The sequence below is a fragment of the Stegodyphus dumicola genome, chromosome 6 (genome assembly GCF_044657685.1).
Source record: "Stegodyphus dumicola isolate Sdum_Otavi_A_Nest chromosome 6, ASM4465768v1".
Lineage (NCBI taxonomy): Eukaryota > Metazoa > Arthropoda > Arachnida > Araneae > Eresidae > Stegodyphus > Stegodyphus dumicola.
The window spans coordinates 190,530,119-190,556,068 of NC_140773.1; the positions used below are offsets into that span (position 1 = coordinate 190,530,119).

At 32.9% G+C, this 25,950-nt stretch overlaps 1 protein-coding gene across 1 annotated transcript; it reads left to right on the forward strand.

The window, feature by feature from the left end:
- Positions 1-4,450: 4,450 nt before the first annotated feature.
- LOC118200282 (SH2/SH3 adapter protein dreadlocks-like) lies at positions 4,451-22,607 on the forward strand. Its single transcript, XM_035372229.2, has 3 exons — positions 4,451-4,728; positions 12,009-13,045; positions 20,282-22,607. The coding sequence occupies exons 1-3, from the start codon at positions 4,701-4,703 to the stop codon at positions 20,489-20,491; spliced, it is 1,275 nt and encodes a 424-aa protein (XP_035228120.1). The 5' UTR covers positions 4,451-4,700; the 3' UTR covers positions 20,492-22,607.
- Positions 22,608-25,950: the final 3,343 nt, after the last annotated feature.

Genomic DNA, 25,950 nt, shown 5'->3' on the forward strand with positions numbered 1-25,950 from the left:
GTTTTTCTTTTTCTTCTAACACCAGTTGTTACGTTATTTTCTTCCTTCACGCTCGTACAGGGTTCGTGTGGATTTGGAGTGAATAACGACAACACTTGATGAAGTATCGAAACACACTTTATTAGCCAAGATTAATCAGATAGCTTCAAAATCACTTTTTACAGTCGTCGATGAACTAAACACGCTGACACGATCAGCGACACAGCCTTCAGGTTGTCAGGCTATCACGGTGGAGACAGCTTCCTGCAAAGCACCCGACTCTGCTTTCCGGAGTACAGCTCCAGACTCTGCTTGGCCGTTCTCAAGACTCTCCATGCTACACCTCGCGATGCACTCGACGACACACAGAGCATATCACAATCTGAAGATTCAGTCCTTTCAGACTTGTCATCCACAGAAAGATCTGAAACAGTTTGTTCACCACTCTGTAGTTCATTCGCAGCATGCATACAGTTCACCTCGGTATTTTGAGCAGCTGGTACATGCACATTTTTCTCCGTTTCCTGAGAACTAGCTCCAACTTCTGCAACAGAGTCATGAACAAAACCCGATACTTTACAAACGCAACTATCCTGGTCTAAAATCAAAATCAAGTCCTTGTCTGCAAAACCTGCACTATGAGGCACACACATAGCTTGCAAAGTGGGTGAATATTCTTGCAATATTGGAGCACACTGCTTAAGCTGTACATCAACTTCTGTCATCTCTGCATCACATGCACTTTCAGATGATTCAACACTTGCTGCTTGCGACTTCATCATTTCACTATCACTTTCGACGATCTTGACAGTCGCGTTTTCACTTTGTTCTATCTCTACTTCAGGCACATGAGATTCAATATCTTCTTTCCCGTCTTTTATTTCTTCATGTTTTCGTTCTTTTACTTTAATCCCGTTAAATGTATCCTCCATCATTTCTTGATCTTTCTCGGGCAATTCATTAGCTACTTCTTTCATTTCTTCATCCTTTGATTCTTCAGACGCCACTTCTGTCATTTCCGCATTTTCTTTTATGGATCCAGTTTCTTCCGCAAGTTCCACTTTCATCTGTGGGAGTTGCTTTCGCACCTGTTCTCGGCCGGCTTTTATCTCTTATAGTCCAGCTTTCATCTCTTCATATTCAGCTCTTCATAGTCATCTCTTCATATTCATATCTAATTATATCCGGCTTTTATCTCAGCACATCTGACTTTTAATTCAGCATATCCGCCCTTTATCTTAGCATATCCGGCTTTCAACTCCTTCTGTCCGGCTATGATCTCGGCTAAGAAATCCGTCAAAGTTTTCGTTTCTTCCGTCATGGCTTTCTTCTGCAGACGGGTCACTGGCATTCACTCGCAAATCCCACTTCTGACACCGGTTGTTACGTTTTTCTTTTTCTTCTGACACCAGTTGTTACGTTATTTTCTTCCTTCACGCTCGTACAGGGTTCGTGTGGATTTGGAGTGAATAACGACGACACTTGATGAAGTATCGAAACACACTTTATTAGCCAGTATTAATCAGATAGCTTCAAAATCACTTTTTACAGTGGTCGATGAACTACTATAAACACGCTGACACGATTAGCGACACAGCTTTCAGGTTATCAGGCTATCGCGTGGAGACAGCTTCCTGCAAAGCAACCGACTCTGCTTTCCGGAGTACAGCTCCCGACTCTGCTTGGCCGTTCTCGGAACTCCACGTACTCTCGAGACTCTCCACGCTACAACTCACGATGCACTCGACGACACACAGAGCACAGCTCATGACTCTCGGTTCAGTCGTTTCCGGAGCTAAACACGCTCTCTCAACGATGCACTAACCGCGATATTCTACGAGACTCTTTCTGTACATTCGACGACCCACTCGGAACTCGCTGGCCGGCTGTCAACGTGATTGCCTCCGCAGGGATTGACTCGCTAGACAAGACACACTCACTCGATGAGAGACGCACACTAACTGACTGCGGACCAGCAGGGTTTATATAGCTTTTGGCTTGTGTTCGAGAACATTCTGGGCTAAACCAGTAAGAATTCGTTCCAGAAAATTCTCCAACCGTCCACGGTATATCGCCAATTTTGTCGCCAAATGTTAGCGATTAAGTAAACTTATAAAGCGAAAGCACTACCAGAATTTCTTCTATTACGCCAGATATTTATGACTGCGAAAGAAATACAAATTAAAACGTAAACAACATACGCCCATATGCCCAGTTTTCAAAGATTCACCGTTACAAGAGCAATAGAAGCTGATTGGTCCATTTTCGAAAACCCTCCCTCAGTGGCTACGCTGATGTGCACTTGTGAAATATGCGCCCGGGAATCGAACCCCGGACTTGTGATGCTGCTGCGCGATGCACTAGCCACTGCGCCACCGTGCCTCAATAACTTAATTATTGGGTTTGAAATTGTTTCATCAGATGAGGATCTTCGTGGATTGTATAACATATTTTAGAATGTATAGGAATTCTTTGATCGAAAAATATCTGTAAGAGAAATTAAACATAAAATTTATGTAACTTTTTTTTTCAAAAATCATCTGTCAATGACGCGAAAGAAGAAGAAATTGACGTTTGGCAATTTCTAGCATAAAAGGGCTCCGCATAGTTAAATTTACATGTCATTTTTAACTGCTGTGATATTTTGTGATTATCGTACTTCTTCACAAATTTCCCTCGCCCCCTAGCTTTTTAGCGCTAAGTTTTAATTTTTTAAAAATATTCGCATAGTTTTTCCCTTTTTGCGTCATGCATATTTTAATCCTCTTGGACTAGTTTATTGATAAATTGGATTCCCCTGATTATTAGCCCAAAGGGGCCATTTGTCCAGAAGGGATATTATTCTAAGTAATTTAGATAATGACAGTTTTTGTGACAATAAAAATTACTAGTTGCAAATTTACAATCAGAATAAAATACACATGTAAACAACTATAACTTAAAACCGTGACATCAGATCATGTGATAATCAGATTCAACTAGGCATGTAGGTGTCTATTTGGTCTTGCACGTAAGCAATCAGTTCTACTTTCGGGACCAGAGACAACCGTTCTTTTGTAAACTGAATGGTGGTAACAGGATCAACATATTAATCCATTTCCATCTAATCTTTAAATTGGGAGTCACTGGAGCTCCTATAGCCACAACTCCTCTTTCATAGAAGCTTTAGTTGTCCCGAATGTCAGCTTTGAGAATCGAACTGATTAGAGAGTGCTAGATTTGATCCGCAGTATCATGTGGGAGGGCCAGTTACTTGACTGGTATCATTGGAGAAACTTAACGCTTTCCGTATCCGTCGACAGGATTTCCCTATGGGCTTGTTTCTGTAAGTTTGGTTCTGCAAGCTTAGTCGTCACGTCAGATTAGTCATTTTTAACAATCATATCAGTCGTAGCTGTCTTATTCTCAGGAACAGTCAGTTTCTTAATTAACCATCACCTAAATTAACCACCATCTTTAACCATCCGCTTGATGGAGCACGAGAAAGCCGATTTTCCTCTTTTGTGTTTGCCTTCAACTGGCCTTCCTACGCGCCCTCAAGACTGACACAGCTGCGAGTTACATATATAGTTCCACCGCCTCATCCGCGACCATGAACGCAAACACGCATGCGCCATTCGGACCGAATTATTTTCAAAATAGTGTGGAAGGATGGGGACTTCCTTTCCCTTCAGCATAGCTCTTTCCGGAGAAGAGAAGACTTTTCACGTCGCAGCAAGTAATACCGCGCCTTTTGGACGAGTCTATGTGTTTTGGCAGAATGCCAACCATGGTTGTGCTTGAGAGTCGAACTATAATAGTCAAGTTCCATCTTCGCTTTGTGAAAGAAGTTGCTTACATGAGGAAAGGTAACCAAGAAATGTATCAATAAGATATTTTAAATGAAAATGCAGCAAATTGTGGACACAGAATCGTAAGGCTTGAGCTTTAGATTTTATTCTGGAACTACTACTTAACAATTACCTGGGAATCTATTCTTGAAAAGCCAACCACTAAATTTAGAGATCAAATTTGATGAGACTACCGAAACAGTGGATTTAACTATTCATAATAGCAAAACACCACGTGATTCGTTAAATCTTACTTGCGCTATAGTCAAAAGTGCAATCATAGGGCACAAAATCAACAAAATTATTTTGAGATTTCGAGATATTAATTTTCGACTCATCAAAACTAATTTTTCATATAATCAGTTTCAGTTACTCTATCTACATCTGCTGCTTTTGCCTCATTAATTTCTTATAATTTAAGTAAGTAGCGTTAATACGTATTTGATCATTTGCAGTATCAGCAAGTTTCTTAAGTCTTGAAATTGCTGCATTCAATACAGCAAGTAAAAGATATCATATTTTGTAGAACAAAATAGTAACATATTTTAATTATTTTCACATTTTTTTAAGCCATACTTCTAGCTGTAAAGCCTCACAATTCTTTTAAATTATTAACTGACAGGAAACACCTCCGGTGTCTGGCATTTGCATGGGAAAATCAATTTAGTAGACGATGTTATGGAGGAAATTGATTTGAAATTGTTTAATTGAATTTTTTTTTAATTAGAAAAAAGCCTAGTTATGTTATTTGGAATTAGTATTTAAATTTATGCAAATGAGGCCTTGTAACTGTATATAACTTGTCTAAAGCAAGTATGATTTAAACGTAGTGTGCTTTAACAGAAAATGCAATGTGAAGCATAAGGTGTATTTTATTAAAATCAAGTATTTATGTATATCATGTCCCACCATAAAATGGGTAAGTTGCAACAGTTTTCAACAGTATAAATATAATTTCTCTTTTCCTAGCAGAAGTATATTTTTATCGTGGTTCTGTTTTATTAGGTTTAGATTAAGTGCATATTCATGAATGTAGTTAAAAATTTAGTGATTGTGATCTATATCATATGGATGCTTTAATGTTATGATTACTTGCAATGCAGAATATATTACCCGCAAAAGTAAATTATATTTCCACTCACTATATGTAAATTTTTTATTTAAAAATTATCTCTTTAATTGTAGCTTCCTTCCAGTTGTATGAATAGGGACGTTTTAAATCTTCTTCGCTTTTGATACTTTATTTACTTTCTTTCTATATATATTAATTTTGTGAATATCCATATCTTGATTCCAGCAAATTAAAATATTTGAAAGTTATAATCACTTATCTAAAATTAATAAGCATTAAATTATTACCAATTTTATCTCATTTCTGAATTAATTCTTTTTCCCCTATAGAGAAATATTATTTATTATTGTAAATTATGCAGAATTTATTAGTCACTTTTTATTATTTTTAATTATTGATAGTTTAAAACATTTAAATTCTCTTGATCATATTATTTTTCAAGCATCTTAAATATTTACATAAATTTTTTTTTAAATATCAATTTAAATGTACTTCTGAAGTAATTATTCATCAGTAACCTTCTTGTTATAATTGGAGTAAATGCTCATTTTTTTTTAAATGATGAAGGGATTAAAAACAGTTAGTTTTAAGTTATATACAGATGTTTAGTTTGGTTTTATTTCATTATGGAAAAACATGCTAGGGCTATCTGCCTAAACGAAGGGTTGCCTTTGGGAAGGACTTTCTCAGGGAAACTATCTCACATAAACATTGCACATAGAAAAAATTAACAACTTTTTAGTTTATAATTCAAAGAGGGGGAATACTAGACTGATTGTTTTTAGAGAAAATTAAAAAAACAGATTTGCATTTCAAAGCATAAATGTTTAAAGAAATTACGATATTTTCTTAAAGTAATTTATCATGTGTAGTAGTGAAAACTGTCAAACTTAGTCACTTAGTCTGTAATGTGCAGATTTCAGATGTCATCAAAGTTTTATATAGTGGATGACTATGATAGCTTAGTGAATAGATCACTGGACTGACAACCAAGAGAGTTTCACTTCAAATCCAGCTAACAACTTCTTTGCTTACATTAACGTGAGCGTGCTAGCAAGAGCATCTTATAATAAATTGTAATAGAACTGTGGCCTCTTCTGGCTGATAAAAAAAGAAGTATTGCATTTCTATAGAAATATGGCATTTTGTCCAATAATAAAGAATGCAAAAATTTACATTCTATGAAGTCATACTTTTTAATTTTATGGAAATGTAATTTGAAAAATTGAAAGTAGAGTTTTAAAATAATGATAGGGTATTGGTTTGAAGACAGACATATCTCATTTATAGCAGTTATTTGCTTTACTTATTGTTTGCAGGTGTACTGCTGAAATTGTGTGCAAAGCTGAATTTGTGCAGGTCTCCGATTTTTTTATTTATTTATTTATTTTTTTTTTTATGAAAACAGATTACTGTATCAATGGGAAGAACAACAGAGTATAGCAGCAGAGTCGTAGCTAGGGTTTTCAGCGCCCAGGGACAACTGAAGATTTCGGGCCCCCTACTGCTTGCCAAGGATGGAAAACATTTAATTCTAAAATGTAGTAACATCAGTTTGGCGCTCCTTGGATTCTGCGCCCGGGGACAGATGCCCCTCCTTGTCCCCCCTCTAGCTACGCCCCTGTATAGCAGTTACAGGTAGATTTCTTGAAATCAAGATGGTATACAGCATATGGGTAGCCAGATTTATGAGCATCAAAATGATTATCAAACATTATATTTCTATAAAAATTTGCAGCTGATTTTAATTTTTACATTTGAGCTTCCGACAGTCTATTATCAATACTGGATTTCAACATAGATGAAGTAATAATCTTTAGTTATCTGTCTAGGATTACTAAGGATTCATCATGAAAGAGTTCTGTGGATACATATTGTGACTGTATCTGATTTCTTGTGTGGTTTTGAAGATTGTATGGAATAATGCACCTAAACATACTGGCTGACCCGATCTGCTTAGAGATAAGATTTTTTATTTCAAATGCTAATACATACTAATTTGTTGGTGAGATGTGGCATATTTTCTGATTTATAGTGCACCTACCAAAATCTGTACAAAAAATTAAGGCTAATCTTTGGAATAAGGTAACGGGTAGTTTGGCGACATTTTGGTAAGGCGATAAAGGTTATTAGCTAGGACTTTAGCAATAATCTGAGAAGTACACAGTTCCAATCACAGATTATTTTGTGATGACTTTTATAATGGACAATTTAGAGGGAAAAGAAAATTAATGTAATTTCTTGCATATTTTATTTATTTTGTACATGCAAATGTTCATCCTTGGAAAGGGTATATGCAAGCTGAACATATAAAATCTTGCATAGTATACATCCTTTTTAGCGATCAGGTAATTTCATATATGTCCTTTTTACGAACTTCAAAGATTCATAAAATTTTGTTGCATTTTCGTGCAAATTTTTCTAATTTATGAGAAAAATTATTTACATGTTTCATATATAAATTTGCCCTGTAAGTGCATGTTTGTTCCACTACTTTTCGGAAAATTCCGATTGTGATTTTAGCTAATAAGCACTTAAAAACAATTTCGCACCTAATCTTCGTCATGATTAAGCACTTTTGTTCTATAAAAGTTCTAGCATAAGCGTAATTCGGCTAGCAGATTGTTTGAAAAAATGTTGAGTTATAAAAAAAAAAAAAAAAAAAAAAAAACTTTACTTCGTAAAAACAAAATGGCGTCCAAAAAAAAAAAAAAAAAAAAAACCTAGCAGGGTTGGTTGCCAAATTTTCGCCCAAAGTCACCAAGTTACCATAATCCAAAGATTCACTAAAATTAATTTTAAATCAGTAATTCTTCTTTAAACTGAAAAAGCCTCAACAGCATTTTTCTTTCCTGAAAGAGATTTCTTTAGTGGTTGCCCATGCCATCTGAGAGCTGGATAGAAGCAATGCTGTACAAGAAATAACAAATTTTTCATGGCTGTTGAGAAGCAAGGGGATTAATCCTGGGAGTACATTGTGTTTAAAATGACCTTCATATATCTTTTATGCCCTCTTGATGGCATTACCTACTGTAAAAATAACATATTCATGATGGTAATACACAAAAATGGAATTTCTTTGCCATTTTATTTGTTAAATCAGCATTTTAATGATAATTTGAAATCTATTAAATTATTACGCACATAATGTAATTTAAAAAGCCAAACTCTTGGTTGATGAAAAAGGCACATCATTGCATGTTATCTGTTTCAAAATTTAATTTTCAGAGATAAAAATACTGTTTGCTGGAAGGCAGTTTTTATTTTAGAGACCAAAAACCTTTACAACTCATCTGCAGCCAAAGGGCTGTACATGGTTCATGAGTTGAAGCTAAGAGGCCAGACAGCTGTAGTTTGACTATGGCAAGTATCTTGAGGTATGACCATGTCTAAAATTATAATTGAAATAAAAATTTGTAGTTAATTAATGGTTTATGTTGTCAGCTTGACTTTTCACATGTTTGTATATCTAGTAACACAAGAAAATCATCAGAATTTAATCTCTATGTAAAATGATATAGATTAATGCTAAATTAATACAGAAAAAAGTCTGAGATCCAGATGTCCAATATCTGGAATGATCTAAAATCCGGACCTCGAAGGCCACTACCAACTTTTTTTATTTTATTTTGTGTGCTGCATGCATGCACATTTAATTCCTCCCCCGTGCATAATACAACATGTGGAGAGTCCCAATTCTTAATTTCACTTTGGCACTAAATAAAGTACCTTGTTATTGAAGAAACATTTTAGCATAAATTTGTACAATCAGTAATTTGGCTTTGTAGCTGCTGGTCATACATCTCAAAAGGAAACATTATACAGATACATCATTGATTTTACACCTTCTAATATTTTATACCCGACATCAACCCAGCGAATCATTATATATGATACAGTAGACTCCTGATTATCCGCGCCTGCTGCACACAGTTTTTTTTTTTAACAAGCGTAAAGCAAAGAAAATAAAAATGTTCACAAAACTGAGAGAAACATTAAATATGCGTTAAACGATAAACATGGCAATGGAATTGGATTACGGAATCACGGAAACAACAGTGCATGACATTCTAAAGCAAAAAGACAAACTGGTGAACTTTGCATCAATGTCAGACAGTGCTTCTGCAATGAAAACGCAAAAAACTATGAAGGGTTCTACCTTTGATGAGCTAGGCATGGCATTGACAGAGTGGTTAGCTAAAGTTCGAAAAGAGGGTATTCCTGTAAATGGTCCTATCAATTGCGGTGAAGGCAAAAACCTTTTTTGACTTGTTAGGCCTGAAAGGAAATTTTGATGCGTCTTCTGGCTGGTTGACTCGTTTTAAGCAGCGACATGGAATTCGAGAAATTGGACTTCATCGGGAGAATATATTAAGCGTAATAAGCTAAAATATTAAGCGTTAGTTAAACATTTCCTGCTGTTTATAAAACGATTTTTCAAAGTTTGAATGACGGTTTTCTTATTTGCTATACTCGTTTAGCTTTTTTCGGATTATCCGCGTTTTTTGTTATCCGCGGCGCCAATAATCAGGAGTGTACTGTATTTTGCTTTCTTCAACGCATGTTTATCAACATATGACAACTTGAGTAATGACTCATGTAGTGATACCTAAACAATTTTTTTTTTTTCATATTAGTAATTCAAAAACAGCATTGTAATCTTTTATGTTGACATTACGTTTGGCAATGATTACAGATTTAAAGTTAAATGTGCTAAAAAATGATGACAGAAAAAAATTTAACAAAAATTACTTTCCATTACATTTTACAAAGTAAATTTTGTTAATGATACTCATAGGCCAAAAGATTACATTTAATGCTATTTGAATTAAGAATAACTGATTTGTTATTCACATAAACCTAGAACCAGCGCCATAATTCATATGGCAGCACCGGGTGGCCGAATTTAGGGAAGACAAAGGGAGGTGTTTGGTAGCAGAATTTTAGGACTTGGATAAGCATTAAGCATGTGTAAGAAATAGGCGTAAGTATAATAAATAACTAAACTAATACAGTTCAGGCTTAATTGTCTCAATGTGTGATAGAAGCAAGGTAAAATTTAGTGGAACAACATGTCTTTAGTCGCCAATCTCATAATACATAAGTCAAATATGTATAGTGAACGATAGCTAAATTTTATGATGATACCTATGAAACTGAAGGTTTTCGGATATTGCAAAACCAAAGGTGAAATTTTCCAATTGGCAGATTTTGTAGAGAAATGTGGAGAAGCGGTAATAAATGGAGAGGATATGAAAGAAGTTTTTCACTGTGATGATAGTGCTCTTCAATCTTCAATCGATTACGGGATGGCGAAATTTGTAATATGTTTCTAAATGCTGTTTCAATACCAGTTTTCATGACAGATCTAAAATCCTTCGCCGCTCAGAGGGTTAATAAAGTAAAAAAATAAATATTAAGCTTTTTTTTTTTTTAATTTTCATACCCTTTAGATCATAAATGCTTCATTATTTCATAAATCTTGATTTCATATTTTTAATTTTATTATTTCTTCATGCCATCTTAATAGATTTAAACTGATGGTCTAATATCTGGAAAAATCCGGAATCATGGAAGTCGCGACGAGTCCGAATCTGGGACTTTGTACTGTATTTTTAATTATTTTGCAAAAAGGATTATGAATAAATGTAAAGATTTTATACTATGATGCATATCCAAACACATCTGCATCATTGCTTTAACATAATAATAATTTTTAGAAATTAACAAAAATGTTTGATTATGAAAAATTTTATCTACGTAGGTAAAAATGCATTTATTAATAGTTATTTGATAATTTGCACTGCAGGACTTATTTTACAATCAACTGTCATACATATCCCATATTTTGAAAATAAATGCAACTGTGATTGCATTATTTTATTACAACTCATCCTCGGAAACCATTTTTCATTATTAAATAATTCATGTGTATAATACAGTCAAAAGTCGTTAATCCGGACTCGTCGGGACTTCGGCGATTCCGGATTATAGATCATCAGTTTAAATCTCGTAAGATGGCATGCAGAAATTCTAAAATTAAAAATATGAAACCGTAATTTATGAAATAAAGAACAATTATGATCTAAAGGGTATCAAAATTTACAAAAAAAAAAAAAAAAAAAAGCTGAATATTTATTTGTTCACTTTATTAAACATTTCTTTCATTGTAAGTTGTTTAAGTTGCTTCGTTTTATGTGATAATACTTTCTCTTTAATTCTATAAACAGACATAATTTCTTGTTCAGTTACAAAGTTCCGCTGTTCGTCCCGTAATTGCTGTGCCGAGAATACCGATTAACTTGTCAATCGAAATTTTTTCATTTTCACTAACCTCTCTGTCACCTTCTTCATGTCTTTATCCATTTTTAGCAGCAATTCCACTTTTTGTTTGATGGACATCAAAACATACTTTCATTTTGTAGATCCTTTGGGAGCTCCAGCATCGGAAATTATATTTGACATAATCGAAAGTTCAGGTTTACTTTTATAAAATTGCTCTTACAGTCTGCAAAAAATAATAAGCCGCATCCAATTCGAAGATTAAGGAAGAACGCAATCATCAACATTAACAGAAATAGATAATTTTAGCTTATACGCGCTAAATAATAATATAATTATATAATTAAACGCGCAGGCGAAAACGTATTCTGCGCTTGCGCAGATGCATATGCGCAGTCGTAAAGGTCTTACGCGCACGCGTAAAACGCCTGTGCGCGTGTTTCAACGCGGCGCATGCGCAGAAAGTTTTTAGCTTTGAGGTCCGGATTATAGATCATTCCGGATTATGGGTGTCCGAATTAACGACTTTTGACTGTAATAGCAGATGATGCAAATGACAGCAGTCATAATTGTACATTTGCTGTATCTGCCAACAACTGATTACAAGATTGTGGTTCCTAGATGTAGTTTTGGCTCTTTTTTTTTTTACTTCCCAAAATGATGAATGTTATTCATTATCATTATAATTCATTATTTATTGCTCATCTATATTATCAATATCCATTACTTGCTATTTCATGTATATTTAACAAGTAAATTCATGCTTATTTAGTTTTCCATTTCTGGATAATAAAAAAAAAAATTTCTTCAGATGTAGCCTAAATGAAATTTTATTTTGTTAACAGGAAAGACAGAAGAAACTTATGTCATCGCAAAATATGATTACACTGCTCAAGGAAGTCAAGAACTGGATATCAAGAAAGGTGAACGACTGATTTTGCTAGATGATAGCAAACACTGGTGGAAAGTGCAGAATGCAAAACATCAGTCTGGTTTTGTTCCTTCTAATTATGTAAAAAGAGAGAAACCTTCAATTTTTGATAGTATACGTAGGAAGGTGAAAAAGAAAACAGAGGCAAAGATGTCTCCTACTGCATCTCCTATTGCTACAAAAGAAGTGAATGTAGACTCACCTCGTAACGTGTCTGATAAAACATGCAGCTATACAGGAACATCTGCTATTGTCAAATATAACTATGAAGCTCAGCAACCAGATGAAGTGTCACTTTCAAAGGGAGCTCGAGTTTTGGTTATGGAGAAATCAAATGATGGTTGGTGGAAGGGAGAATGTGATGGAACTGTTGGATGGTTCCCTTCAAATTATGTTCTTGAAGAAGCAGATGATGCAAATGACAGCAGTCACAATTATACACCTGCTGGATCTGCAAACAACACATTACAAGGCAGTGGTTGCCTAGATGTAGTTTTGGCTCTCTATTCTTTTACTTCCCAAAATGAAGAAGAACTAAGTTTTCAGAGGGGTGAACATTTAGAAATCATTGATAGACCCGAGAATGACCCAGATTGGTGGAAAGCTAGGAATCAGCGGAATGAAGTTGGGTTGGTGCCAAAGAATTATGTTCAGGTAGTTTGCCATGGTAATTCTGTGGAGACATATCCTGGCAAAAACTTTCCACTCTCAAGTAGTGCTGATATTTTAATGGACAATGGTATATCTCGGAAGGAGACTACCAGTTTATCACTTGGAGCCAGTGGTGGCTCTCCAGCACTGTTTCGAAACAAATTTGGCAGCTTACAGGAGCGGCCTGACCTAAATGGTAAAAGCTGGTATTATGGCAGCATTACTCGAAGCCAGTGTGACCAAATGTTAAGTGAATATGCGGAAGATGGTGACTTCATAGTTCGTGACAGTGAAACAAATGTAAGTTACTTCTAATTCCATATTTTATATCATGTTAATATTTATAATGTATTGTAAAAAAAAGAATTTCATTAAAGGAAGATATTACATGAAAGGATTTTCACTTTAAAGTTCTACATTCTAATAGCTATTAAAAATTTATGCGATATTTTTTTATAAATGAATATATTTTTTAAATTGAGGTTTAGATTGGTTATTACTTCCTCCATCTGGAATTATTTACAACTGTAATTACTACTGTTATGCTGATACAAATAAAAGTTTTAAGTGTATAAAAAAAGTTCAGCTGAGTGGAATCTAGTCTTTATCTAGCACCTTTTGTGAATACACTAAAACACTGTAGGTACAAGTTTCCAGACAGAGGGAAAAGTATAGTTTGAAAGCAAAATAAAAAGCATTAAGCCCAAATTTGGTAAATATGAATTTGGCAAATAAACGTAAAAGTGAATTAAGAATGGTTAAGGGATGCAAAACATGCAGAAGCAGGATTTCTAATTTACAGTTTACTTATTAAATGAAAATAGTTAAAAAAAAAAAAAAAAAAAAAAAAATTCCAGTAGAAAGTATATTATTTTTTATTTTCTTTTACTGTTTTCTTTCCTCAATAGGTATCACAAATTACTTAATTTCTAAAAAAATCTGAATCTATCATCCATTGTATTCTCAAAGCGTTTAGCTTAAAATGCAATTACTTTTGATTTCTAACCATTTCCATCTTATAAAAACATATATGGTTTCCCTGTAATTTTATCTTTTTTTACTATTTCTCCTCATCCATTGCAAAAAAAATTTAATTCTAAATTTTAAAAATTTAGAATAAAAAAATTCAACTTTAACAAAAATAGGGTAGTTTTGCATTTTCTCCATTTTTTTGGATTCTGCATTTCCTGGTGGCTTGTGTATTTCCCAACTTGTTTTTCAAGTTATAAGTTTTTATTTTCTGATTTTCCTCTTGAAGAATTTATTACTTCTAGGCCTGATATTATACTGTGTAATTAATTTTCAGTCATATCAGAATAGATTTATTTTGATAAATGAATACAAATAACAAAAAAAAAAGAAAAAAAAAATTAATTTTAGTTTCATATTAACATTTTATTTATATCTTCTAATTTAATTAAATTTTTTTTATTTATTTCCTTGATTTGTTTTTATTGAATTAGTTTTGATTCTCGTCTAGATATAATTCAGAAATGTGGCTTTGTTAAAAATTCTTTTGGCTGTTCTATAAATATTACAATAAGATAAGTCTATAAGTCTTATTATAATAAGACCAAAGAATTTCAAACTTTCATTTATTTTTAATTACATATGAATTTTATTATACTGCTTCCCGCCCCTCCCCCCTCCTTTTTTTTTTGAAATTTTTGTTCTCCTGTTGCTGTTAGTGTGAGAAAGATTTAATTTTGTGTTAATTATCTCTTTATATGTACACCGAAGAGCCATTACATTTTGGCCACCCTCCATCTATAATAATTGGCTCATCCAGGAACAAAACTACTGCTTGGACATGGCTGATGTTGTCGTATATAAAGTGGCTATGCATTGTCTTTCCAAACATAGTGTGATCAGCGACATAATGGGAAAAGCAGGTGATTTATCAGACTTCAATAAATGTCGAATCATTATGGCTTGGTGACTGGGAACATCAGTATCAGAAACGGTGCATTTATTGAGCTATGTTAATGTGCAGTTGTTGTAAGCACATATTAAAAGTGATGTGTGGATGGTGTAATGACAAGACGCTGGCCAGCAGTGTGTCATTGCCGATACATTGAATTCCAGAGAAGAGTGGAGATTGCTATGCATTGTTCAGTGTGAACGAAGAGCTACAACAGTGGCAACTCAGACAGTGTTCCTCAGCACCAGGGATGTGGAGTCGATAGGGAAAATGACAGACTGTGATTCCTAGACTTTTAATGAGTCAGACTCCTTCATATATATATATATATGTAAACATATACTCATGGATTACAGCTTATTTTTTTAATATAGAGGAAATAATAGATGCTACAGAAAAAAAAAAATGAAGACATTGCAAATTATTTATATTAATTAGCATTTATTATGAAATAGAAAAACTGGCATTAGTTATTTCTAAGAAACAGTGTAGCTTCAGCAAGATCTTTGTTGGAGGCCCATAGATCGGATTTGATAAACTTCAAAGCTGAGAAAAGTCTTTCCACACTAACTTGAGTAAGAGGAAGAGCTGTTACTGTTAGGGCTATTTCTTTTAAGTTTTCAGGATAGATTTTAATAAGTTCTAAAAAAGGTGTCTTGCAAGTGCAATCATATTTCTCTATTCTTCAAAGGGCATGTAGAAATCTTGTTTGTATTTTTTCATTTTTATGTCTAAAGGGTCTTGGTTCTTTATTTTCATTCGCTTTGCCTTAGCCTTTTCAATATTATCCAAAAATATTTCATAAAATCTAGTTCATCACTAAAAAGGGATGATAGAGCCTCAATTGCAGTGTCTGCAGTTTGACTGTCCTGATTTGAATTCTCAAATTGTTCTGAGAATAATTTCATTCTTAGTGAAAGTTCATAGATGACTTTCTTTGCCTTTTTAATTCGTTCATTATTCAAGAAAATTCAGTGTTTCGGATCTACATATATTGAACCTACAAGATCTCATTGTCTAGCAAACTAGTTTCTCTTTTCTTTATTGAAGAAATGATTCTTTCTGCAATAAACCCTCCATTTCAGAAAAAAATAAACATCCCATTCTTCTATTCTCACCTCCTGTCAATGCTTCAGATTGCAGCTTTTTTGTGGCTATATACGGTATCCAGTTCTGCAAGATCATTCCACAGTCTTTATGTTAGTGAAACATTAGGATTATCTACTTCTTCTAAAAAAATTCTTAATTCTAAAAACTCTTTAACATCAAATATGTACTTTCTTATCGCGTTGCTTGATCAGCAATTGCTTTTTTTCTTGCTCACTTCCTAACAATGGCATCAATTTTAGGAGTTCTTGCTGCTATTGCTGCTTACCTAAATTTACCAGCGAGATTTGTAACTAAATGAATCAGTTTAATTGCTAATGGCAAATATCACATCCATCCTTATATTTATTAATATGTCAATAAAATAGCAAATTACTATTTATTAATGCATACAATCTGTAAATAAAAATAATAATTCAGCTTGTCATTAAATTTTTTCAATTCATTTTAATTTCTTTTCAAATTCAAACTGTCCAACAAAAACTGGAGTTGGCATCGACCTGTTTTTAGAGACTCCAGCTCCGACTCCTTTTACCCCAAAACCTGCCCGACCCCGACTCCACAGCCCTGCTCGGCAAACCGTGCAGCGTACATTGCTGTGTATGAGCCTATGCAGCCAAAGGCTGAAGCGTGTCCCTGCACTGACAACACATCATCGCCAGCTGTGTCTGCAGTGGGCCAACAAACATTGGAATTGAACATTAGAAGAATGGAAGAAAGTTGCATGGTCTGATGAATTATGTTTCCTGGTATATGACATTGATGGGCATGTGCCAATTTCCAAACGAAACCTGGCTCCTGCATGCACAGTTGGACAGAGACAAGCTGGTGGTGGGGGTATTATGGTGTGAGCAATGTTTTCATAGAGCACATTAGGACCCATAATTCTCACAGAGTAATCCCTGACATCTGTGCACTTTGTGAACATCATTGCAGACCAGGTTCACTCATTCATGACAGCTGTATTTCTGGCAGGGGATGGTGTTTACCAACAGGATAATGGCCATGTCATAAGGGTAGAATCGTCAGGGAGTGTTTCGAGGAACTTTCCAGTGACTTTCAACTCATATCTTGGCCTCATTCACCTGGCATTAAACAATTAGGGCAATTGTGGCCCCTTCTGAAAAACCAAATTTGTTCTGCCACGCTACCTCCTCGTAATGTGTGGGAATTGCAGGACCTGTTGGTGAGTGCTTGGTACCAGATACCTCAGATTATTATCAGCACCTTGTGGAGTCAATGCCATGCCGGGTGCTGGCAGTTTTGAAGGCTAAAAGTGGCCCTTCATGTTATTAACACGGTGGTCATAATGTAATTGCTCTTTGGTGTATAGTGTCTCACAAAAGTGTTCACACACTTTAAGAATTTGCAGAAAAAGGCACTGTAACTCGGAATTGAATTTGAATATAAAGCCTAATATTTTTCATGATATCTCCATTATCATATCTTTTCATCATATCTTTGAATAAAAGCAAACTTTAAAGTTTTTAATACTGACTTATTTTCTTTTTCTAAATTTCAAATTGTGAAGAGACATGGATAAAGTACACCACAAAAGTGACCGTGCACCGAAACATTTTTGTAAAATTTTGTAAATAAAATTATCATCTACCACTTTTTTTTATTTTTGCAGTTTGGTGGCATTTAAAAAATTTTTTTGTCTTTATTTTTTGCTTGCTTCCTTTTTTATATTTTATTTAATGTTTAAAGATATCTCATGGTCATAAGGAAACAACGAACAGCATTTGAAAATTGATAATATTTTATAAGGATGAAAATTTGATTTGGGATATCACTAAATTAGTAAATTAATCTCATTCTACGGTGCAGTATGTTATAAAATGCATTAAAGTAGAAAATCAGATGTAAAATGAATAAGAAGAGGTTGTGCAGCAAAGAGGACTTGACTCAAAATGATCAGCAATGCATAGTTAGAAAATCTGTGAAAAATCTATGCTTGAGCATTTTAAAGATTTCTACAGAATTTACTTAAAAATTTTCTACTTCAGTTTCATCTAAAACTGTTCGTTGAGTACTCAGATCAGCTGGATTACATGGGCGCTCTGCTCAGAAAATTTTTTTTAAAAGTGCAAAAGAAAACTTTACTTCTCAAAATCAAGGGTAAATAAGCCTGAAGTGTTTTAGAACCATGTCTTATTAGGTGAAAGCAAATTTAACATTTTTGGTTCCATTAGGTATACAATTGTATGGGAAAAAAAAAAAAAAGAAAAAAAAAAAAAAAGAAATGTGCAGCTTAATTCCAAGATCTTGGTTGGTATAGTAAAGCATGACATTGGAGGTGTTCTTGTGTGAGGGGTGCATGTCAGCATTAGGATTCAATAATTTATTATTCATTGATGGCACAATGAACCATGCTGTTTATTTAAATATTTTAAAAGATAATTTAAAATTATCTGCCCAAAATTTGGATATTGGATATTTTGATTTTTGATTGAAATTTGAGATAGTTGAGCGTAACAAGCATAATTCATGTTGGAAAAAGCCAATTCATAGTGAAAATTTCCTTTCTAAAATTATAAAAACAATCATCTTATTTTTTACCAGTTTGAGTACCAAAAGCCAGTATTTAGAATTATATAAGATTTAAAAACAAATAGGCATAAAAGCCAGTGGATTTCATAATCCGTAAACATTAAAATAAAACATCTGACTCGATTATGAAATCCAGTCATTCTGGCCAGAGGTGGGTTAAGCGGCTAGCAAGCCTGGTGGCCGCCAGGAGCCCCGTGAGCACACAGCCATCTGAAAATACAAATCTTTTCTAATTAAAGAACAAATACCAATTGAAATTGTCTACTTCAATTAGCTCAATAAAATAGTATATTCAGTAATCCATTTTGCAAGTAACCAATCATAAAAGATGTGACACTTTCAATTTTGTCACGTTCTGTCTTCTTATTTTTTCTCATTCTTAAAAATTATCTATTGAAACATCCCCAAACGATTACACCTGTAGTTCCAAGCGATTTTGCACTCCAATAAAGGGGTTTGTCTTACAGGAAATGATTACCATTGATGTGCTTATTTGTTCGTTTTGGAAGAAGTACTGTTAGTTTCAGATACTTTCTGGAAGTTGAGGCTGTTAAAGTTTCTAAGCCTTTTGTTTGACAGACGATCTCTTACTCAGAACTGTGGATAAGCCATTAAGCTTCAAATAACTTTTTCATTTCCTAACTAAATTTCCTAGTACTATATACAAAAGTTATCAGTGACTGTTACAATCCAAACCTCTGCCATATGGCTCTAACATTTTAAACAATGCTTGCTATCTTCAGTATTCAGATCGACTTCAGTTTTTCAGAAGTTTCAGTTTGCTTTGTTAATGTTTATACGGGAAAAATTATTTGTATGCCTCATTTGTTAAATTGGTAAGTATAAGAATTTATAATAATATTTAAATAATGTAATGTTACTTATAATGTAATAATATTGTGTCATTTATGTTTTATTATAATAATGTTTGTGATTTAGATGTCATTTCAGTTTTATTGCAATTTACAAAACTTAAAAGAATGTTTATAAAATGTGGTTTCATTATTAACAATATGAGTAACTTTCAACTACAGATAATTGCTAGTTTTAGGTGAATGTCTGCAAGTATTTGTTTTTCAGTAGAACTAAGGAGTGATTGTTATGAATTAGCTTACAAATGGTACTAGGAGGTACTTATAACATATCGCATTATATATATGAATTTAAATATCATATTGGGCATTCTTTCAATAATATATATATATTTAAATTTTCTTTAATGTTACGTGTATGAAATGTACTGCAGTTTAATTAAGACTGTATTAAAGTGTAGAAGTTTATTTATAAAATCTCATTTACACTGAAACAGTCGAAAATAAGTTTTTGTAATTCCAGAAGATTCTAATGTATCAGCATTGTTCAGTACTATTATTTAATTATGTTCTTAAAATATTAATCATTTTCAGAGAAGGCCACTATGAGAGTTTATTTACTATAAGCTTTATCCATTCAAATGATTTTTATTACAAATGAATATAGTTAACGCGTTGACTGCCGTGGGGGTCATCAGTGACCGGCACTTGACTTGGCTACAGCGCCGTGGGTGCCACCGGTGACGCGACCCATAGTAAAATACATAATTAAAGTAAATATCGATATTGATAAATTTCTAAATAGTACCATTGTTACTATAATAGCTTGAAGAAGAATAAATCGTAAAAATTTAAATTATAAATCGCAAAAATGGTCTACAGATGTTCGGGAGTTGCCAGTAACCCCACCACGAAAAATGCATTAAGCACGATTACATAAATCATGTTATCTTCTGTAGATAATATTTCGGCATAATATACATCGCATAATAAAAACTTCAAGTTGGCGTCGTGGGCAAACTACGTCAAATGCTCATGGCAGTCAACATGTTAAAAGTGTCTGTTGGATGTTTCACATATAATCATCGAAATAGAGGAATTGTCACATTAAAATAAATAACATTTTAAATTTTCTCTCTTTAGGTTGGTGATTACTCTATATCACTGAAAGCATCTGCTAGAAACAAGCATTTTAGAGTACATGTGGATGGTCGTGTTTTTTGCATTGGGCAGAGAAGGTTTGACACATTGGATGATTTAGTAGAACATTATAAGAGAGCTCCTATATATACTAGTCCTAGAGGTGACAAATTGTACTTAATAAAACCTTTTCAGAAACCTGCAAAATCATAATAAATAAAGAGAAAAAGGTTTTGAAAAATTTTATTGATAACATCTTGCAAGCTCAAGAATACTGGTATGTATCCCCAAGATAAGTACACCTTTCATCCCTGATGAATATACCTGTGCCATTCTTACTAGCATGTTTGAAGAATGAATTGGTTTTGCTGTACCCTATTTGCCAAGAAGTGCCTTTACTTTAAGTTTTTGCTTTTTAAAATATCTGTGGATCAAATTTAAATATGTATCATTTTTTATCAAAATATATGGCACTTCAATTTCCCAGTATTTTTATGCTTGTCTCATTATATTTGTTTTCACTAAATGCTTTAAAAACATGTACTAATCAGTTATTACAGAACTTTGAAGTTCCAGAATTTTTACTCAAGAGCTTAACATCAACTTTGCTGCACTCAGCATGTTCTTTGTGAGCCTTAAATTGTTGTCTTTGTGTTGAGATGCAGTCTAGCATGTAATAATAAATTTTTTAGAATATATTTGTTAGGAGGGAAACTTTGAGACATTTTTGACTTTGGCACTATTGTACCAATAATACATTGCATATTTTATCAAGTATTCCATTTTTTTTTATGTCTAGAGCAGCATGAATTTCGATACATAAGTTAGAGACAATTCATAGAGCATGTGCTTTTGAATTCTTTTTTGAGTAAATCATATAAACTTTCTTTTGATAATCATCTCAGTGATATCTTGTATTTCTTGAAAAATATGAAAGGGAAGGTGGAGGACTTGTGTGCACTTAAAGTGATATTGCTCTTGAATAGAAATAATAATTAAAAAAAGAAAGCAACTTAAGCATTTATAGTCTTAAGGTCAAAAGTCGGCAAACATAAAAAATAGTCAATTGCGCACAATTTCTTTCTCATCCTGTGGGTAATGTTGCACATTAGAGAAAAATTCACGTATGGGGGAGATATTATTTTCTTGTAGTTAATTTTTATATTCCAAAAGATTTTTTTATATTGTTTTATTTTGTTTCATTTTCTGTTTTCTGGATTTCTTCTGTGTGTTTTGACTAAAGGCATTAATCTGTTTCTCATTTATGTTTTCTTGGCATTAGAATTTAAATGAGAGTATAATCAACTCTTTTTTTATAAAAGTGTTTACAGAAACACATCTGTAACTTATTTTAAGAAACAAGGGAACTAGTAGGCATGGTTCATGCTTATGTATTATTATTCCATTTTTAAGTTCATGTAAATAATTTGTCATAAAAAAAGCATAAAATTGTTTCCTAAACAATCTTTTCTGGGTGACTTTTCAGAGACTAAAAGTAATTGTATGGACTTAATGTTTAAGCTTTGAAACGACATCAGTTGTAATGTTTAAGCTTTGAAACAACATCAGCCGTACCAATATAGTAGTTTGAGCAATCTGATCATCGAATTAAAATAAAGAGATGTAGCTAATTGTAGTGAAATCTTATTTGTTTTCCTGAATTCCCGAAAGGTGCAGCACATGTCTCAGTTGTCTCACACCTGCCTTAATATGAACAATGGTGATAGACAGCATTTCCCCATCTTCCCATACTTCCTGAGGGAAAAAATGCTCTCTGAATTTTATTTGTTTTTAAACTGTATTTTGTGGTATTTATTTGAACTTGGCAGCAGTGTGTAGATAAGGTAGCTCTCTCTAGAAGCTGTGTTCTATTTACCGAAATATCCTTTCTTATGCTGATTTATTTATATTCATTCTCCTCTAGTCAGTTTCAGATGACTCATTTATTACTAATTGTCTGTGTATGTACCTTTAAATATAAGATACTGTCAGGTGAGAAAAAGCATGTAATAATGAAATTAGCTTTTATATTTATCAAAAATTTATCTGTATTTAACTAGAAAATATGTTATGAGTTTAGAATTTTAAATTTGTTGTGTAAAGAACTGTGATATTTTGATTCATTCATTTATTTTGTATGCCTAATGATGTGCAGCTTTTACAGCTGTAAGATTGCGATCTGAAAAGTGTTGTGAATGTAATTTTACTACCTTTATTGTAGAATCCATTGTAGCTGCATTAAACATAAAATCTTCTAATGATGTAAAACTTTTATGCAAATGTGTGCACAAAGCAAAAAGTGATAGAATAACAATTTGTTTAACAGAAATTGTCCAGTGTTTATTTTTGCATATATTTCATGCACAAACATTGAAGAAAATGACAGCAACGAATTTTAAATTTATCATATGAGCAAAATTTAAGATGACTTTAGAGCGCAAACTATGAAACAATCTTAAAATTCTTATACTGTAATTTCCATACTAAAGAAAAGTTCTGTAGCAAAATTTAATTCTTAAATTTTGTTCAGTAAAATGTTTTGATGTAGGGAGAGAGAGTTATTCTATCAGTATTTCAATGGCAGATATTGATTTACCATTAGTAAACAACCTTTTTTTTTTTTTTTTTTTTTTTTTTTTTTTTTTTTGTCATTGTTAGAAATTTAATAATAAAGTTTGATTTCTACATACTAAAAAGTTATTAACATTCAAATTTTGTATACTATAATTATTGATACAAGAAAAATTCTTCACAAATAGAGTATCTCTTACACTGTAATGCAAAAGAAAATATATATACAGTTCTAACCTGTACAAAATTCGATGTCTGGAATCGTCAGCACTTTAACGATTCCTCTTTTGAAAATTTTTAGAATTTAAATTATCAATTTAGTATGGGAACCATTAGCCTTAACAACATCAGACTTATCTATTAGGTCAGATAGAAAAAAAAAGTCTATCCACTTTCTGTACACACACACCAGAGCAGGTGCAACTGATGCAACCTCAGCCAAGTGTCTGAATTTAAGTGCAGCAAAAATTTTAGAATTTAGAGAAGCATCAAGCAGCATAAATGATTGATGATTGACTTTTAAGAATTTAGGAGAGGCACTAGGCAAAAGAATTTAGAGGTGCTAAAATGTTTCAAATTTAGGGACATAGCGGGCAGCAGAATTTAGGACCACAAAGATTGTACCCGGTGGCAAAATGTGTAGCAATGGCCTTGGACCCCATACAACCACTCAAAGGCCGAAATTTTGATTAAGACCAACATAAATACAATGACAAGTGATAAATTTTTAATGTTCACTGTGCGACTCCCTAGCTAGCACGTATTTAAAAGTCATGTGCAGAAATCTGTTATTCTGGTGAAAAATCCCAGTTTTGTCATACCTGCCTCCTTTTATCATTATAGTCTTTATTCCTAGACTTTAAAAGGGGGGTAAGGGGGCCAGATTTCACACTTTGTACTGTAGAATTGGAGGTCTACGTACTAAAAAATTATTCACATTGAAATTTCATTTACATCAAAGACAAAGGCAAGAAAAATTCTCCAAAAATAGAGTATCTCTTGCACTGTAGTGCAAAAGAAAATATATATACAACCAAATTTTAATTGTCCATAAGCTAAGTTAATCTGCCTATTATTTCAGATTTGGGTGACCATGCCTGCCAACTTTTACGAATTTTTCGTAATTTTTACGAAAATGCGTTTGTCTTTACAATTTTACGATTGTAATCCATTTTTTACGATTTTTTTCCTTTTTCAAGTGTTTTTAGTGATTTTTGTCGAAATTTTAGAATTTTTTGCCAATTCAGTGATTTTCACCAATTGCATTGTGTTTTACCGCCAACTACCGGCTACCTCATTGATACCTTAAAAAGAGCTGATGGAACACCAAAATATGATAGACTAGCAAGAGTTTTATGTGCTATTCTCGTAATTCCACACAGTAATGCTGAGTGCGAGAGAGTCTTCAGTATTGTGAAGAAAAACAAAACTATGCTTCGTTCTTCAATTTCACCAAAAACTCTAGAAAACATTTTAATTGCTAAATTTTATGAGGAAACTAATTGTTATGACAGGAAATTTTCCAAAAAATTTTTGGCTAAAGCCAAAAAATCCACTCTAAATTCATTGCAATAATTTTTTTGTGTAACATTAAGTTCTTGTTTTATGTTTCCTAATAAATTTTTTAGTTACTACTTAATTGAGATTTACTAATGTAAGTACAATTTTCTTTTTTCTATTTGTATAAATTGTTATTTTTTTAATATCAAAGCATGATATTAATTCTTCGTGTTCTTCTGAATTTTGGAGAAATCTTCTGAATTTTTATCTTTAGAGGTTGGCAGGTATGGGTGACTTGTGTTCCAACTAATTTCTGTGTATTTTCATACAATATATGCTAGTTATGGAGTCACATTTGAGTTACCGATTCATCACATTCAGACTGAAAGCATAAACAAAGTTATTTATTTTGCCAAAATAAAGGTTGTCTCAATCCCATCAATTCCCCCCCCCCAATCTGTACTACATATCTTACCCCTCTAGTAATAATCAAATCGATTTGTATTTATTACTCAAGAAGACGAATGAGGTAAGCTACCTATTCATATATGAAGTAGGCACATTAAATGGCATGTACCTATTCCTTATAAAATCTGCAGCTCATAAGAAACATATATTGTAATAGGATTGCTTGGCTTCCAAATAGAAACAAACTAATTGAACCATTCATAGACATGAATGTTAATACCATTTCTGCAGCTTTTGGGCAAAAGTATTGTTCTGAATTTCTGGTTTTATCTTTAAAAGCTGCAGTCATGGACCAGATAAATATGATTGTTGCTAACTATAATTTTTGTTTTATTTTTTATACGGTTCAATACATCTTTAAATATTGCACTGATGTGGTAAATGAAAATCATTGAAATTTACTTCAAACACACTGGGTTCTTTGTTGGAGATTTATGCATCATAATCAGCTTGTTTAGAAGATTGTGTACCACTTGTGCATCTTTTGAAAAATGTGGAAAAATATTAAAAATGATTTAACAATAATAATAATGCCATTTGAACAACACTTGGAGTGTTGATGAAATAATTTTGAATACTACTAAAATGATGTAACACTGGAAAGTGACTGCCAAAAAATTTCTTGGAAATTGCCAATCAGAAAAGAAACTATGGAGAGCTTAGTCTATATTGTCTAATTTATATATATATATATATATATATATAAAGAGTGGTTTAAAAAGCATATATTTTCTCTGTATACAGTCTAGATATCTTTAAAAAATATGTATTATCTGTTAAGGAAACATGAAAAAGTCATGAAATTTTGCATCAAATTAATTGTAAAATTATTAGTAGTTACTTCAAAAATGATCAAACATTAATTTCAAAATAGTTTTCTTTGCAATAATATACATATTTTCCCCTCTGTAAATGCTTTGAAATACATTTTTAATACTTAATGAGAATTGGTACTCATAATTTTGTTTTATTTACTTAAATATTTTGCCCAGTCATACCAAAAAAAAAAAAAAAAAAGGTTTATTCTTACTCCATATGACAGATCATTTTGGATAGTGAGTAATTTTTTCTTCCACCAAGAGTGACATCTTACTGAGGTTTGACAGTATGCTTACATGTATGAATTCTTTCAT

What these genes read in the sequence shown, in the direction of transcription:
- LOC118200282 (XM_035372229.2), top strand. Translation starts at nt 4,701, where the DNA reads ATGTATATCATGTCCCACCATAAAATGG. An exon ending in CATGTCCCACCATAAAATGG is followed by an intron (nt 4,729 to 12,008) that starts GTAAGTTGCAAC and finishes TTTTGTTAACAG; the next exon opens with GAAAGACAGAAGAAACTTAT. An exon ending in TTCGTGACAGTGAAACAAAT is followed by an intron (nt 13,046 to 20,281) that starts GTAAGTTACTTC and finishes TTCTCTCTTTAG; the next exon opens with GTTGGTGATTACTCTATATC.